This window comes from Typopeltis vanoorti, chromosome 8, assembly GCF_054136105.1.
Source record: "Typopeltis vanoorti isolate ZY-2024b chromosome 8, IOZ_Tvanoo_1.0, whole genome shotgun sequence".
Lineage (NCBI taxonomy): Eukaryota > Metazoa > Arthropoda > Arachnida > Uropygi > Thelyphonidae > Typopeltis > Typopeltis vanoorti.
In genome coordinates, this window is record NC_143556.1 from 27,492,573 (window position 1) to 27,511,645 (window position 19,073).

Sequence of the window (19,073 nt, forward strand, 5' to 3'; positions counted from 1 at the left end):
TAAGACTACAGAACTCTTAGTTAAATGCTATATTCAGTTTGTTTAAAATATTTTGTGTTCTCTCTCAATATTGAATTAACTGTGAAAGTCATTGTATGAGAGAATATTACTGAACTCATTTATGTAATTCTTAAAATTGCCATTTAATTATTCTTTGTATGTATTATCTGTTGTATATAATTATATGTTTGTGGTAAATATTTTAATTTTTTTTTTTATCATTGAGCTTCATTCTTTAGAACACAACATGTTCATCCTGAAGTCAATGCACCATCACAGGAATGAATCTAAAACATTCTAACCAACAAAAAATAAAATTAAACATATTGTTATCTTACTCCATGGCTGTTGTTAATATAACAAATTTGGATATAGGTGGAGAATAACATATTTGAATCAAATCAAGCTCATAAAAATATAACAGGCCCCTTCTTTAGGCTCACCTCTATCATACAATAGCAGCAGACTCACAATCTTTTTTCTCTCTCCTCTTCTTATTTACTTGTAACAGCAACTCTTTCATTATCTTCTCACATATCACACTTGTTACCTGTTCAATTTGTACCTACCAAATAATCGTCTCTTTCACTTAGGAAAGAGATGATCACGCCTCAGGAAAGCATAATTTTGTCATGATATCCTGTAGCACTCTTCTATTCATGGAGTCTCCAGTTTCCATAACAAAAGTCATTTTGTTTATTAATTATCTTTAAAAGCGTAAAACAATAACCAGAGAATATTATTCCAATCTTTTAACCAGACTAAACGAAATAATTCGTGAGAAAAAAGACCCGGTCTGTAGAAGAAAAAAATCATCTTTCATCAGGACAATGCACATGCCCACAAAAGTGTTTTGGCAATGGAAAAATTAAGGGATCTGCACTATGAATTGTTGGAACATCCACCCTATTCCCCAGATTTAGCTCCCTCTGACTTCTATCTCTTCCCAAAACTAAAACTTTGAATCAAGAGGAGATTGCAGCTGTAGAGGGGTATTTTGCAGATCTTACTGAGAACCACTAAAGGGACGGGATAATTGCGCTGGAGTATCGCTGGAATAAATGTATTAGTCTTAAGGGAGATTATGTTAAAAAATAAAAATAATTTTGAAATTATACATTCGTTTTTTCATTGTTAGGCCAAGAACTTTTCAGACCATCCTCGTATATCCAGAATACTCAGCTTTGTTCTTGTATTGACAGATCTATCCTTACAGACTTTTTATTTAATTCTCTAATTATTATTCTAATCATTGCTAATTTTATTCTAATGTCTTCTGAACAGCAATCCATCACATTAATAATGGATCCAAAGTACTCAAATTTGCTGACCTTGATTATTTCTCCAATAAGGTACACTTGTTTCTGTTGCTCAGAACAGTCTCTATATATACTTCTTGGAAGAATGATGATCTTCATCTTACTATGGTTGAGTTTAAGTCCTCTGTTCTTTCTGATCTCATTAACTCTGCAGGATTCATACTTGCTCTTCTCTGTCATCACAGAGAAGTTTTAGACAGAGGAGATCAAATAGTACTTTATGCAGGAGTAGAATCCAGCAGAAAGCCTGTAACTGGCAGTGTGCCACATGGCTATGTAATTGGGCCAATGCTATTTAATTTGTAAATTAAGGATACAGAGAATGATCTGACAAGAAATATTCAGCTCACTGCTGATGAAAAATTAGGCAGAGCAATAATCAGTACAGATAATAATTGAAATCTTGTAGGATGATTTAAACAGAATGGCAGCATGAACAAAAAAGAATGGCTATCAGTTTAATTAATGTGGCAAAGTATAAAGTAATGCATTTTGGGATTACCAACTGTGTATTACATTGATGGAAATGCATACTCTAGGAAGTTGATGAAGCTATGGATTGAGGATGTTAGCAAACATGGTGCTGAAGTTCAGAAGGCATATTGAAAAAATGGCTAAAACACTCATAGGATACTTACTGATTGCTGAAGAATAGTTCAACAAGCAGAGATAAAGAGGTTATTAAACCTCGTGATAAGACCCATCTGATCTACTATGCACCTGGTTATTCGGCTGGTTTCATTCACAGGGATGCGAAAAAGTGAAGAGGATCCAGAAGTGAGTGACCAAGTTGGCAGCAGGTCTATGGAATGTCCCTTATGAGGACAGCTTGAAGATTTATGGGTTACAGAAATTGACTGATAGATGGAAAAGGGGTGATATAACAGACAAGAAATTACTTTAAAGATTTTTATAAAAACTGATACAGAAGAAATTTTCAGTACAGAACTTTCACAGGGAAGAACTAAAGGTCCTCCCCGGAAACTGAAGTAGAATGTGATTAGCGAGGGTGTGAGCACTAGTTTTATGCTTGGAGAGTGGTGAATGATTGAAACAGGTTGCCAGTTTGTTGTAGATGTCATATCAGTGAATGAGTTCAAAGCAAAGAATGAGAGATATTGTGTGAATGTTGGTCAGTGTTTGTCATAGTGTTTAGGGCCTCCCTCAATAAGCCTATGGACTCCATGGAGTTGCTCATGTAACAATAATATTGTATCATTGGCATATCTCAGATTGCCAAACCAATCTGCCACCTATCCTTATTCCCATTTTCAGTTCATCCAGTGCTACATGTATCCAGTCTTACAGCATAAATACTGTAGTATTTATGCTGACATTCATAAAGTAGACATTCTTGCCTAAATGAAGCCAATTACTTCATCAAACACTTGTTCTTACCTTGTTGCTGTACAAGTTAGCTATCAAATTGAATTTGGTGAGGGAACTCCCCTTCCCATTACTTCATTACCCTCCCCACAGTTTCATATGCTGAACACAGCCAAAAGTTCTGAGTAGTCTCTGAAACACATTCCCAAAGGAATGTCTCCCACATACTTTGATGTGCCTTAGGTAAAGGACTTGATCTCTGGTACCTTTGCTTTTCCTGAAATCTGTCTGTTCCTTGGAAATGTCGGCCACAACTTTGGTCTCAATTCTATTTAGAATAATCTTTAGGCAGAATTGCAGAATCTCCATTTTTATGCAGTAGTACAAATACCAACTCCTTCCAGTCTCTAGGCAATACTCCTGCTGCCTATATTCTTACAATCAATCTATGTTCCTATACTTAGGAACATAGATTGATTGTAATACATATATTCTTACAATCAATCTATGTTCCTATGTATAATCAATCTCTTATTCCTCCATCATTCTGTTGCCTTAATTAACTCTTCCTGGATTAAGCACCTTAACTCTACCTGCATTAACCCTCCTACCGGCCAAGGTGGATGAAATAGCCAGACCACCCCCCAGCATTTTTTCATGGATCAAAACTTCATCGGCGCTCTACCTTTTATCAAGTATTTACCCTCCGCCACCATTAATCCCTTAATGGCGATTTTAGAGCCATTAACTGTGGTGGAGCGGCTTTTGTGTCACTTCACTTTGCATGTATTACTTGGAATTTCCTTTACTGTATTAGGATATTGATTGGATTTTTTTTGATGCACAATTTATTTATTGTCTCTTTCCAAAAATAAAAATGAGTTTCACATCTGCCAAAATAAATAATCAATCCTGAAATGACCACAGATCAGCCTTTGCAATGAATATATTTTAGTAATAGTAAATTTCCATCACTTTGCTGACAAAATAGATTTTTTTTTGCAAATTTTCAAATGTTTGTTTGCATTTAACATATTTTGTCAAATATTTATATTTTTAAATAACATTTAGTGAAATAAATATGCCATTTTGCATTCTTTCTTTGGAAAGTACCTTTATATGGAATTGTCACATTTAAATTTTAGGAACTTTTTCTTTTTTATTTATTTTTATTTTTTATGAACAACAAATTATTGTAAACTGCATTACTCAGTTTCCGATTGTGTCTTTTTTAGTATCAAAAATTTTATATCCAATGGTATTTTTATCAGAGACTATTCCAACAGTTTTTTTTTTTTACTGAAATAAGAACCAACAGGCTTCATTTCGGTGAAGTAAAATTATTCAAAATTAAATGGATATTGAATACCACATTATTTCTTAGCCGAATAAATAAATAATAAAATAGATTTCCTATCTTTGAGTTTCTTATTCGGCTAAGAAATAATGTGGTATTTCAATATCCACTTAATTTTTTTTTTGTTTTTTTTTTTTTTTGTAGGATGCACATTACTATAATATCCAGTGATTAACCACTGTAGATATGTTGAAAATATAACAGGAAGGATATCTTGTATGGAATGATTCGAAATTTATCTCATTTTTAAGATTTTTTTACTGCAACTCCCCCCCCCCCCCTTCTCCTGGGACTCAGTTACATAACTATTTACATTTCTACTGGTTTGAATGCTTTCAGACAGTATTCAAAATCTCTTATTTCAGTTTACCATTTTGACAAAAGAAATAAAGCAATAATTTTGTTGTATATTCGAAGCTTCTAATTCTGTACTCTTTCTTTGCACCTGAAATCAGCTTTTCAGCAGTCTGCTGAAATTATTCCAAGATTTAAAAATACTATGCTATATTTTCTTTATGTAAACCTGTTTATGCATACCACACAAAAGAAAGTTCAGTTGTGTTATTTTTGTTTCTTTCTTTTTTTTAAAAAAAAAAAAAATTCTAAATATTACTACTTCTACTTCTGCTAGTTGCTATTTCTGAAATCAGTCTTAGAAATGCTAGACAATAATCCTCTTAGCTGGAAGAAAAACTAAAAGTCTTAGATTACTCTTACTGCTTTTGAGAAATACAAGAGAGAAAGTTTCCGAGAAGTCACACTAAATTGCCTCAAGCAAAAATGTCTTGTTTCTTGTTAATTACATAATCATTTATTTTTTGGATTGAGGGGGGGGAAGTTAGACCTATTCAATCTGCAGGCAATTGTTCATCATCATCATCAAATTCCTGCCATGTACCCTCAAGGGATGTACAGGATATGACAGTACTACATGAAAAAATTACATCATTACTAACTTCCTATCTACAATTTTCCTCCAAATCAGTCTGTTACTTGTCAAGACTCCAACATTATCAGATCTTATATTTCTATCGTCTAAGGCACTTTGTACCATATCAATCCACCTATATCTTGGTCTTCCTCTGGGTCGTTTTCCTGCCAACCTGGCAGAGAACACTTGTTTTGCTAATCTTTCCTCTCCCATTCTATTTAAGTGACCATACCATCTGAGATTAGCTCTGCTAACGCATTCCTGGATGCTGACAATGTCAAGTTCTTTCCTAATATCCTCATTTTTAATATGATATTGCCATTGATGCCATCTGTTCACGCCTCTAATCTTTCTCAGGACTCTCATATCTGCGGTCTCTAGTCTTTGGTCAAGTGTTTTACTTCTGACCCAGCTCTCAGATCCATAAGTTAAAATTGGTTTGAACACTGTCTTGTATACAGCTAATTTAGTGTTATGACTAATTTCTTTCTTATTCCATATGAATTTATTCAATTGACTTCCCACGATACCAGCTTTGCTGATTCTGTTGTCTATTTCTATATTTAGTTTACCATCTTCAGTAAAAATTGTGCCTAAGTAGCTGAAATGTTTTACTTGTTCCACAGGTTCTCCATTCACAACACAGTTGACATTTTCAATGATTCTGCCTATTTTCATTATCTTTGTCTTTTTATTGCTGACCTTCATACCATATCTATTACAACAGCTATTCAATTTAGTCAAAGAATCTTGCAGACTTGTAGCGGATTTATTTAGAAGTATAACATCATCCGCATAAAGCAAAGAGCTGACATTAACATCTCCAATTTTGATATCAGGTTTAATACCACATTCCTTCATAATGTGATCCATATAGATAATGAATAACAGAGGGGATAATGTACATCCTTGTCTCACACCAGATTTAACATTAAACCATCTTCCTGTACTTCCTTCAATTCTAACTGCTGACTCACAACTCAAATAAAGACTAAGTATTGCTTGATATAATGCCCCATTGACACCATATAACTGCAGCGTATTGAATAGCTTCTCTCTTGGCACCTTGTCATATCTATCCCAATGGCTTTAACAGGCCTTTAAGGCCCACAACCTTCCAAGCATGCTTGGATTTCGTAACCGAAATACAAGGATAGAATGGTCACTCCTATGCCTCAAGGTATTCTTGACTGTATCACTGTGTGTTCAAGGGTCCGGTTTGCCTGCTTGCGGGATGAAAAACACCAGATAAACTGGCGGAAAAAACCCTACTGCCCGCGCCCAAGACCGGCTAACTTGGCTATGGCTGAGGAAGATCCTTCAGCTCCTCACGTCTCCGACGGGAATCGAACCTAGGACACTCCTTCCCCAGGCATATGGTTGCGAAGCGCAAAGCCACTAGGCTAACCGCGCGGACGCACCTTGTCATATGCCTTTTCCAAATCGACAAAACTTAAATACAGATCTTTGTTATATTCCCATGCTTTCTCGACTATTTGTCGTAAAGTGAAGATCTGATCCTGACAGCCTCTATTTGGCCTGAATCCAGCTTGTTCTTCACCAAGCTTTTCTTCCACAATTCTTCTCAACCGTTTCTCAAGTATACTTGCATAGATCTTGCCAGGAACACTCAGTAGGGAAATACCTCTGTAATTCTCACATTCAGTTTTATTTCCCTTTTTATATATGGGTACTATGAGAGCTCTACTCCAATCATCGGGAATTCGTCCCTCTGTCCAGGCTTTCTGAACTATGTAGTGCAGCCACTGTAAGACTCTTATACCACCATACTTCAGCATTTCTGGTCGAATATCATCTACTCCTGCTGCCTTTCCACATTTCAAGCCGTTGATGGCTTTTTCTACTTCAAGTATGGATATGTATTCCTGACTGCATGCCTGGTCAGTGTTTTTTATCACTGTGCTGTCATCACTGCTTGTTTCATTTAGCAGTTTTTCAAAGTAATTACTCCATACTTCAAGGATATCTTTTTCTCCTGTTTTCATTTCACCTTTATCATCTCTAATTCCTTTTACAGCACTCTTTCCTCCATTCCTAAGCTTCTTCAACAACCTCCAGAATATTTTGCCACCTTCTTGATATTTATTTTCTATATTCTTGCCAAAGTCTTCCCATGACTTTTGTTTGGCTAATTTTACACATTGTTTAGCTTTCTTACATTTGTCTCTGTATTCTGTAAGAGTAAAAGTTGACTTATTTGCCAGGAATTTTTGATAAGCTTTCTTCTTTTCCTTCACTGCCTCTTTAACTTCCTGTGTCCACCAGGGAGTTCTGATTTTTTTATCCTTGCACACAACCTCACCACATGCCTCTCTGGCAGAATCAATCAATGTTTCCTTCAGAGTTTGCGAGTGAATCTCCAAGGTTTGATTCCTGTTCTCAAACTCCTTCATTTTCTTTTCAATAATATTTCTGTTTATAGTTTTCTTTTCTTTTCAATAATTTTTTCAATAATTTCAATATTTCTTTTCAATAATATTTCTGCAGGCAATTGTTACAAGCATAAATCACTTCAGGAACATGCTCATACAGTTTAGTGTAAAACAGTAGCAAAAGTTTTTAACTACTTGAATAATGTCATGTATCTAAACTAGAAGAAAATGTCATTATATCTGCTGATGTTAGAACTCTTACATAAATATTTTTTCTGGCATGAATTCTCTATCAGCTATAATGTAATCAAATTTACAGATTTTTGAACTCTTGTATTGACAAAAGAAATATGTGCAGTAATTTCTTCTTTCTACTACAAAAAAAAAACAGATAATAAGAGAAGAAAAATATGTAGTATTTTCTTTTTTCATTGGGTGAATTTACAATGTTCTTTCTTTGTGTTTTGAAATGAAAGTGCAAATGATTATTTTCTTATCATTTTTGCCAATAGAAAATCTGCTATAATTATACGAGTGACATTTTACCATTTTTCTCCCACAGGAGAAAAGAAATAATGCAATAATATTATTCAATCTGTCAAACGTTATTGTGGCACAAATATTCTTTATCAACCTTTGCTGTTTTGTAATAAAAAAAATATTCGTACTACTTTGAAAATTTCTAATCTGTGGCATACACTGCTATGAAAATTTAATAGACAAAGTTTCAGCAAACCGTATTCTTATTTACAAAAAAAAAAATCTTATAATAGGCATATTTGAAATCTATGAATTATTCTCCGAAATATGATTTTGAACAAAGATAACATGTTAATCAAGAACTGTCTTCCGACGTTCTTGATTAACGTCGGAAGACAGTTTTTTTTTTTTTTAAACAATATTTCAAATAATTATCGTGAATTTATTTCTTCGAAAACAAAGAAAATGTTCTGTCGAGTAAGCGATTAGACAAAATTAGCACAAAAACATTAAACATTGGTTCTGCAAGGTAATGCAATATTTAAGTGAAGAAAGTATGCAGGGATTTATATTTTATCCTGGAATTATAAACTGTACAATAAAAAGAGAAAATAAAAATAATTTCTATATTTTTAGTCTCTCTGATATAAACAAGAGTCCAGTTGCCCAGCTTAAAACAAAAAAATGTGTTCCTTGTTATAGAGAACTGAGACTGAGCTTTGCGAGATAATCTGTTTAAGTGTTCTCTACAGCATGAAGGATTATCGCAGCTTCTAAAGGACAAAACAGCCAAATTGCACTTCTTATCCATGTTCTTTCAACAGGTGTATTGAATCGTATCCAGATTTAGCTGGAAGTATATATACGTCGTAGCTGGTTGGAGGGTTAAGCACTTTAATGCTCTTTCAAACTCAAGATTCTCCTAGAAAGGGATGATGGTGGGAGGGTGCCTCTTCTAAAATTTTCTTCATCCTCTCTGCTGTACAGTTCTTCGCAGTACCCTTTCCATCTATATGATCTCGTGTTCTTCCATTACTGCCTCATACTGTCCTTCATAGCATTCAATTTGGGTTTAAACTTGTGCTTCAGCTCACAAACTAACCCAAACATCCTTTTGTGATTGTGCCTCTTCATCTGCAGCATTATCTCTATGCATTTCTTATCATAACATCTGTCCTTGTTCTGATTAATATATTTTCTGACTTCATCTTTGTTTGTCCATCTACCTGCTCTTGATTAGATCACATATTGGCTTTGATAACCATGGATCTCCTGATCTTTTAACTGGGCCTAGATAGTTCTTGGAAGTATCCCATATTATATCCTTGATTCTCTCCCAGAGCATTTCAAGTATATTTGCCTCATTAGTCTCCAAAACAGCAGCCAATCTTTTTGAAATTTCATTTGTGAACCCTCCAGGGATTACTATGTCATCTAGTATAGTGGAATAGTAATGTCTGGGAAGGTTTCTGAGTCTCTTACTTTGGCTCTTACTAGTTAATCCACAGTCTGCTCCTGGATCAAAAATGCTTGTTTACCACCATTGCAGTGCCAGGATGTAAACAATGTGATGACTTGATCTATTAATGTTTGATATATCAAACATCAATAGACTTGCTGACGATTTGCTTCTCTATCATCCCACACGTATTTGTGCCACACCCATATGAATCACCTGTTCAACATTATACGTTTACTGGATTAGACTGCTATAGTTATTTACTGAATGGTGTTAAATGTATACAACAGCTGTTTACTGGTTAGTTTTGCAAAGAAATCTCATTCCCTCTCATCATATTTTTTTTTGTTGGTGTTGTTTTGTTTTTTATTATGTCCATTATAAATGCACACATGTGATCCTATGAACTCTAGACATACATGTGTGCATTTATGATGGGCATAATTAAAAATAAAAAGCAAAACAACACCAACAAAAAAAAATTATGATGAGAAGGATTTGAGATTTTTTTTTGCTCTACCCAGCAACTTATCGGAAAGACACAGACATAATATCACAAATGTCAGTTATTAATAATTCATTTGCCAGTAATGACAGTATCTCTATACACACACACACCTATCCTTTTTCTCTTTCTCTTATATTTTCCATTCTCACATGACTCATTAATGATGATTCACATAATTACACCTTTTGGTAATTGAAATATACCAATTGAATACAGCATTTTGCCATAACTATCGCTTTCAAATATATCATAAAACAAACACATTTGTTCCTTCTCCTCACGCAGATCATGTTACAATTAAAGAACCTCATTGTGATATGTGGGATGTTTGCTGATATGCAAACAAAAATTGTGGTGGTGGTGGGGGTGGGGGGGATTTCTCTTGCCAAATGAGAGTTCCAATTGCCCCAACATGAACGTGTCAAAAACTATGGAAGGATCTGAAATAAAAAACAATATTTAGTTTATGCAGGAGGGGTAACAATAAACATATTATTTAAGAAAGTAAAGAATATGGTGGATATATAGCACACACCCAAACATACCTAAATCTAAATCAATATCATCAGCCGGCAGTGTCTGTGACAAGTTGCTCTCTTTTCCACAGATAGTCTTTTGCATTCCTAGCCATATACGTAGCAATCCATACTGAGGTTTTGGCTTTTTTATCTAAAAAATATCAAAAACATAATAAACTATTTAAGAGCTAATAATTAAGATATTAACACTTTTGAAATGTTAATAAAAATCTTATCGTAGCTTATTAATAATAAGAAAGATACATAAAAAATGTTGTCTTTAGTTTAGGCACCAAATTTTTACAAGAATGAAATAACATAATGGAAATACAGTACTATTTCAAAATACACTGAAGTGCCATTGAAGTAGAGATAGCTACCTAGTAATGTGTGGGAACACATTACTAGTAATGTGTGGGAACCCCTCAGGTCCTGATAATGGCTGCCACATGACAAGGGTATGATGATCCATGCACCCTCCAAACATGTCCACAATTTTCTCAAGTTCAGCGACGATGGGACATGGGCCCAAACACTCTGTTCGACAGCATTCCAAAGATTTTCAATGGGATTTAAATCAGGGCTTCTAGGTGGCCACATCATTATTTCAAAGTCAACAGAATGCTCCTGGAATCAAGCAGTAGCCTACCTAGACCTGTGAGATGAACAGTTGTCTTGCTCGTAGACACCATCTCTATTGGGATGCATGATGGACATAAATGGGTATAAATTATTGACCATGAGTTCCACTTAGTGAGATGCACTGAGAGTCATTGGTACATGTACCAAAGTTCCCAAAGATGTCCAACTGAAGACACCCCATGCTATCACTGAGCCACCACCAGCTTGTACAGTTGTTCCAGCTTGACATGCAAGATCTCCATGGCTTCATGGGTTGGTGCCATATCCTCAGTCTCCTATCAGTACTATGAAGTTTAAATCATGATTCATCACTCCAGGCTGCACACTGCCAATTTTCAATTGTCCAGTTTTGATGTTCTTTAGCCCAGGCAAGGCATTCAGCCTGGTGTCATGCCATTAGAAGTTGGACTCTCATAGGTTGGTGGCTCCCAAAGCCAAGAGGACGAAGTGAATGTTGCATAATCCTTGCACTGACTTTCTGGCTGGAACCCTCATTCAGATGGGAGAAGGCTTCTATTGGTCTGTATGATGCAAGTCAGATGGCGGAGCCCAAGATCATTCAAGGCTGGTTGCCCTTTACAGTTTGTCCAGGTGTTTGTATTTTTTTGCCGGAATTTTCATATTCCCGGAACATTCTTAAAACTGCCATATGAGAAAATCCAAGTTCCTTAACAATTTCAGAGATCAAGTAACCCATCCGTCAGGCACCTACGATCTGCCCTCTGTCAAATGCATCTAAATCAAAACCCCTTTCTGATTACACTTCTCATGACAAATGCTTGGGTAAGCCACTGCTGACAGCTAAGTATAACCCACAGTTTCAGCTATGCATGCACGCAAATGTGGGAGTTGCAGTACAGAATTTACATAGCATATCCTATCCCTAATTCAATGGCACTTCAGTGCATACAGCATTAAAACTGCTTATTAAAGCCCATCTTATTATAAATGGAAATGCATTAAGAAAACTTGATATAATGATTAATCTTTTAGGTGATTGACAATTTTCATTGCCCAGTGTGAGACCACCACCAACAAGTTACTTAAAAAGTTCCATAATCTGTAGATCTCTAGAATAGGCACATTATCTTACATATAATCTACACAGAGTACTACATAACTGATAAGTTTACAATCTTTCTTGGGAGAGACTTGCATAAAAAATGGCTATTTATTACTATTACATAACACCTCCAGGCAGTCCAAGACTCATCGAGGGAGAGTACCTACACTACAACTCTCCATCTCGACGACTACACCAACCACAACTACCGTCATCATTTACGTCAATGCCATCTATCATTGACCACCACTAATATTTTCACAGTCAAACATCCATGCTCACGGCAGGATTCAAACCCACAGCCTTTTGGCTGGAAAGCAGATATGCTAACCACTCAGCCAAACAGGCTGGCATTTATATCATGAAATATAAGAGCATTTATTAACGTTTCATTTATAGTGTTAAACTGTGAATGAAACTATATTGTGTATTTTGTTTTTTTCATTCACATTTAACATTGTTTATTATATATTAATCATGACTTGTATAAAAGTTATTCATTAATCCTTATTTAAGAATTATTATTTAAGTATTTATTCTGAATTTAATCAGCTATTAATTAATTAAACAATAATATGTGTATAATTTATTGTAACTTATATATCTATTGTAACGTGAATTTTATTATAGTTATCTGTATGCGAAATGAAAGAGTTGATTAAGTGGCTCTAATATTCTATTTATTGTGTTTTTATTAACTCAATGTAGTGGTACAGCCTTATGTAACATTAACAAAAATGTTTACGTTTATTTGTTGTCATGGAAACGCATGAAGTAAACGAGCGCGAGTGGAACAGAGCGTGAGCTTCGAGAAGGAGAATAATAAAAAAAAAATAAAATAAAAGGTAACAGGAGAAGGAACGGAAATTTTGAAGCGAGAGGAAGCAAGGGTATAGACGAGTGAAGTGGAAGTAAATGAAAGGTTCTCAAGGGAAGAAGTCAAAAGGGATAATATTTACAAGCGAGCAAGAACGAAGCGAATCTTATAGTTAGCTGAAGGTGAAGTCAGCAGTAATAATAACAAGAAATTAATGCCGTAATCGGATAATATAAAAGACTGGACGTTCAGTGAAGAATTCTGAATAACTCCAGTTAGTCTAGAATTGCGACTTATTTCTAATTTGCCCTAAGGAGAACTGCACAGTGTTTAATTAGTTAATGTGTGGTAACAAGGATAATTAAAGTACCCTACAGTTGATATCTAGAGTTGTGAAGCGTGATTAATAGTGTTTTAGTTATAACTGTGGAGAAGTCTTATAGATGTGTTTTTAAGAATAATAAGTATATTTTGAAAGTATACTCACAACGTGATTGATGTACTAGGAACTGTTTCTGGTAAGGACTGTCATATTGATTTATTTCAATGCATAAAGAATTGAGTGTTAGTTACGCTACGTTTAACCTAACTTTAACTGTGGAAATTCTTGGAAATTGAGAATTGAAGATAAGAATTGCTTGAGAGATATTTACAGTTATTAGTGCCTGTGATATTTTTGTGCTTATAGCATGGCTGAGAAATGTGTGGAAACTGATTAGATAAGAAGTTCTATTATGTTTAATTAATTGTAGGAACTTCGTGACTCAGAAACTGAGAAAGTGTATGTGAAAGTTTGGAAGATTGAACTAATGTGAGTGAATTGACCTAATGTTTAACTTGTTTCTATTGTTTAAAATTAGAAGTAAAATTTATGTATGTGTTATATAGATTATATTAAATGTTTCATTTTGTTAATCTAATTATTGTGTTTGCCTGAATTCCTTTTTATTGCACCGTTCACAAAAATTCGAATCTTGCGGGAATCCCAGGTAGAAAGCAAATACTTCGGCCAGAATGAATGAGGAGATTGCTAACTAACTTTGAATTGATCCTACTGTTTTATATAGACTTATCTAAGGATAGAGTGGCACAGTATAATAGAAATTTCTCTACCTTTGGACTGGTGATCAATTTACAATTAGTTGTATTTTATTTTATGAAAGTGACTTAAACAAGATGGCGGATTCGAACATGAAGAGAACAACGTCACGACAATAGCATTATTTCTCCTTAACAAAGATCACAGAATAATTATAAAGCAATACATAAATAATTTTAGTAAACTGCCAATGCTTACTAGTCTAACTACTAACAACAGGTTTACATTCCGTCTCCACTTAAGAGGGGGGGAGAACAGGGGTGGGGAAAAGAAGGTGAAACACAACCTTGTCAGGAGGACTTTTAAAAAACAGTCTTATTTTTAAACTTTAAAAAGAAAGAGAGAGAGAGAGAGAGAGAGAGAGAGAGAGAGAGAGAGAGAGAGAGAGAGGGATCTCATCTTACCTAGAGATCTGGGTGTTGTCAAAGGTAAGGATGGAAGAATACGATATTTTTTTTTTTTGTATAAAATAAGGCAAATCTGTGTTTTTTCAAGCACTGAAATTGACAAGGTTATCCAAGCTCCATCAAAGAATGGTTGTTTTTTTTTGCAATAGACATAGTAGTAGTGCTGGACAAAAGTTATGGCCAACTGATTTGGGAACAGACAAAAAAAAGCAGTCACAATGTAATTTCCTGGTTTGGGGTTTTTCAAAATAAGTTTTTGATGAATTCATGATTTTCTTCCACTTGCTCACTGGGCCACAGGAGGTTGTCAGAAACAAATGGTGAGTGAATTTTCAGCTTCATTCTAAACACATTCAAAATATATTCTTTTCTTCATATAATTTATAATTTTATATAAATAAATATATGTTTTTTTTTTTATGGCATAGGGCTAACCACCTTATCCTTGAGTTTACGGTTGAAAAGTCTAAGAATAGTTGGAAGGTCATGGGCACTTAAGTGCCTGTTAGAACCACTGATGGATGGATGGATATATTTTTTATATACAGTTGACCCTTAAAGAATGTGGGTTTGAACATACATACACAAACGCTTACAGACCTACAGGGCCATTTCCAGTCGAGAGGAATGTAAACAAACGTAAAGATGGAGTGTTAAATGAAAACTGTATGAAATTAACTGTTATTAATTAGTTAAATTAATTAATTAGCATCAAATAAAAATTGTATGATGATTCATTCATTAGTGTATAGGCTAGGCTACTGTGAAGCTATCCTATCGATTGCACTAGGCTACCATAAAGCAATCATCTGTTGCTTCAATATCAATGCATGAATCATTATACCTGTAAATAAATATGAATAATTTCTTTTTCAAGTTATCTTTTCATTTTTGAAGTCTAGTGTTAGTAATACATATAACATCTACAGTGTTTTGTATCATATAAGACTATTGATGTAGGTACCGACAGACATACGATTCATCTTGTAAACAGACGATGTAATCTTATGGTATTGATAAGTGCAATACAGTACTGTACATGTATTTTCACTTTCTTATGATTTTCTTTAATAAAATTTCTTCTCTGGCTTACTTTATTGTAAGAATATAGTATATAATACATACATACTATACAAAAAATGTGTTAATTGACTGTTTATGTTATTGGTAACGTTTTCGGTCAACAGTAGTAGTCTGACATCTCTTTTATGTTCCTCAAGACATAAGTAGATAGATTTTTCGTCTGGCCAAAATAAGGTTTATTGCAGTTGCATCAAATTTGGTAAACACTGGGATATTTCAGGTTGTTATGTTTTTATTTGGCCCTACTGAGCAAGGAACGGAATTTATATAAGGAACTGATATATGGTAGTATGTAGTATTTCTAGTATGTAGCAAGGAACAGAGTTTATAAGGAACTAATATATGGTAGTATGCAATATATCGCCAATCTTGGCCAAAGTTCTTAAAAAATACAACATCCGGACTTCTTTCACTCCTCTTCTGAAACTATGTTCCTTGCTCAGTAGGCCCAAATGAACACATGACAACCTAAAATATCCTAGTGTTTACCAAATTTGGTGCAACTGCAATAAACCTTATTGTGGCCAGATGAAAAAATCCATCAAATTACATCTTGAGGAACATAAAAGGCACGTCACAAACGGCAGAACCAGCACTAGTGCTTTGTCAAACCATTTCCTGAATTCTGCTGATGCTAATGCAAAACTTCATTCATCCAGTCTTAGGGGACAAATCTGAATATATCTTTCGATGCTATGATGAACTGGAAAGAAGAACTGTGGAATTCAAAGAAATTGCCCTCAATCAAATACATCTTAATGCCAACCTCAGTTCTAATCTTTCAGACTACTGCCATCCAACTTTGGCATTCACGAAATATTGAACGCACGCACACACCCAACAATATGGAGATACACTGAACAGCTTCAAATGCTAATATGCTAATACTTTAATGTATAGATTTTTTTTTTTTTTTTGTTCTTTCGAAATTTTTTGTTGGTTGTTCCCTCTTGTAATGCACCTGAAGAAGTCTTCTATGAAGATGAAATTAGTTGTGCATACTTAAATAGTATTTTTAATAACATGTGTGTGTATTTATTTATTTATTTACAGAATAATTGACTCGGTTTAATGACATGTTTATAATTATTAACTGACTTAAACACCAAGAAAAATATATAAGAGATTTAATAAGGTTTCACTACTAGTTTCATCGGAAATGCAGACTTCGTCAGGTGAATACGGTACCATGGTGAAAAAACATTTAAAAAATATATTGTACTTTAGACAAACACAGAGTTTAGAACAAGTAGTAGTTGTGTTGAATTTTTTCTTGACAATTATTCATAAGACTATTACACTTTTTTACAAAATCTTTATCAAGTAGCTTTATTTTTATCCTCCTACATGTTTCACCAATCTGTTTCTATTGGCATCCTCAGGGAATACAAATCAGTAAGCACAAAATGAAGGTTACAGACTAGGTTATAACCGATGGTTCTAAATCATACAAAAATTGGTATTGTGCGTGACAATGTGCGTGTCTCGTTAACGTGATTTATTCGTGATGACTCATGACGTAATTGTTATGAAAGTTCATTTCTTTGATGTTTAATGATCTGACAAAAGTTTTCCAAATTTCTGGTAAAATTAGACCTTGATTCTTGTTTAGGTTTTCAGTTATACGGGCGACTGTAGCTGCTTCTTTAAAGGTTCTTGAATGGTAGTTATCTTCTATGTATGGCATAAGGCTCTTATCCCACTCAATGTGATGGTTAGTAGAGGCAAAGTGGCATGAAAGGCCTGAAATGTCTTGTCTGTTATTTCTGACATATCCTATGTGTTCTTTCTTTCTCGTTTCGAAGCTTCTAGATGTCTGACCTATGTAACTAATACCACATGAGCAAGGAATATTATATACTCCAGAGTATTTGTAGAATGGGTGAGGATCTTTCGGTGATCTTAAAAATTTCCGAATAGTATTGATTGGTTTGAATGCCACTCTGATCTTGTATGGTTTTAAAAGGTTAGCTAATTTTTTGGAAAGGTTGTTGACAAAAGGAATTGTAATTGTACTGATGTATTGGACATCATCACGTTGTCGATGTGGTATATCAGTAAATAGAATCTTGTTATAGAGTCTTTTAGGGTAACCATTTAAAGAAAGTTCTCTGGATATTGTGGTTAATTCTGTTAGTAGGTCATCCTTGTCTGTCGTATACTGTATAGCTCTTTTCTTGAGACTATGGATAATGCTAAGTTTCTGAGCTATGTGATGAGCTGAGTTGAAATGGAGGTAACGTCCAGTATTTGTAGGTTTTCTGTATACAGATAGGTTGATACTATTATTGGATTGTTTCTTTATTAAAATGTCAAGGAATGGCAGTTTTTTTATCTTTTTCCATTTCTAATGTGAATTTGATGGTATTGTGGAAACTATTGATTTGGTTGAGGTAATTCATTAGTTCTTCTTTTGTATGAGCCCAAATGATAAAGATGTCATCTACATATCTGTACCAAATTTTCGGTTTTGGAAAGATCTGGGTTAAGATTTTTTTCTCTAGATCTTCCATGAATAAGTCAGCACAAGGAGGTGAGAGGGGACTACGTGATGACGTCCAATACATCAGTACAATTACAATTCCTTTTGTCAACAACCTTTCCAAAAAATTAGCTAACCTTTTAAAACCATACAAGATCAGAGTGGCATTCAAACCAATCAATACTATTCGGAAATTTTTAAGATCACCGAAAGATCCTCACCCATTCTACAAATACTCTGGAGTATATAATATTCCTTGCTCATGTGGTATTAGTTATGTAGGTCAGACATCTAGAAGCTTCGAAACGAGAAAGAAAGAACACATAGGATATGTCAGAAATAACAGACAAGACATTTCAGGCCTTTCATGCCACTTTGCCTCTACTAACCATCACATTGAGTGGGATAAGAGCCTTATGCCATACATAGAAGATAACTACCATTCAAGAACCTTTAAAGAAGCAGCTACAGTCGCCCGTATAACTGAAAACCTAAACAAGAATCAAGGTCTAATTTTACCAGAAATTTGGAAAACTTTTGTCAGATCATTAAACATCAAAGAAATGAACTTTCATAACAATTACGTCATGAGTCATCACGAATAAATCACGTTAACGAGACACGCACATTGTCACGCACAATACCAATTTTTGTATGATTTAGAACCATCGGTTATAACCTAGTCTGTAACCTTCATTTTGTGCTTACTGATTTGTATTCCCTGAGGATGCCAATAGAAACAGATTGGCAAAACATGTAGGAGGATAAAAATAAAGCTACTTAATAAAGATTTTATAAAAAAGTGTAATAGTCTTAAGTAGTAGTTGTGTTTGAAATTGAAAAATCCTTTTCATATATCAAGAGCTTGGCTGATTTTGTCTCGAAGATCAAGAACATCCAACTTAACGAAGCAAACAGAATGGTAAGCTTCGACATAGTCTCACTATTCACCAATGTTCCAACCCAGGAATTCCTTAGTCTTTTAAAAAACAAGTTATCTTAAAAGATTTTTGCCTTACTTGTGCATTATGTGGATTCAGGCAACATCTTATTTGAAGACAAGATCTACAAACAGAATAGCAGTTTCGTAATGGGTAGCCCGTTGTCTCCGGTGCTAGCCAATGTTTTTTCTGGAAGATTTTGAGGAAAGAGCCATTTCTGAAATGGCTGAAACCCACATGATCATGAC

At 34.5% G+C, this 19,073-nt stretch overlaps 1 protein-coding gene across 2 annotated transcripts in view; it reads right to left on the bottom strand.

The window, feature by feature from the left end:
• The window catches only part of LOC150103869 (ATP-binding cassette sub-family A member 2-like), a 975,482-nt gene that overhangs the window by 822,295 nt on the left and 134,114 nt on the right, over positions 1 to 19,073 (bottom strand). For both annotated transcript variants that reach the window (XM_090397162.1, XM_090397161.1), the window contains exon 9: positions 10,319 to 10,442. In XM_090397162.1, coding sequence (XP_090253288.1) covers positions 10,319 to 10,442 — 124 coding nt within the window. The remainder of the gene's footprint in view (positions 1 to 10,318; positions 10,443 to 19,073) is intronic.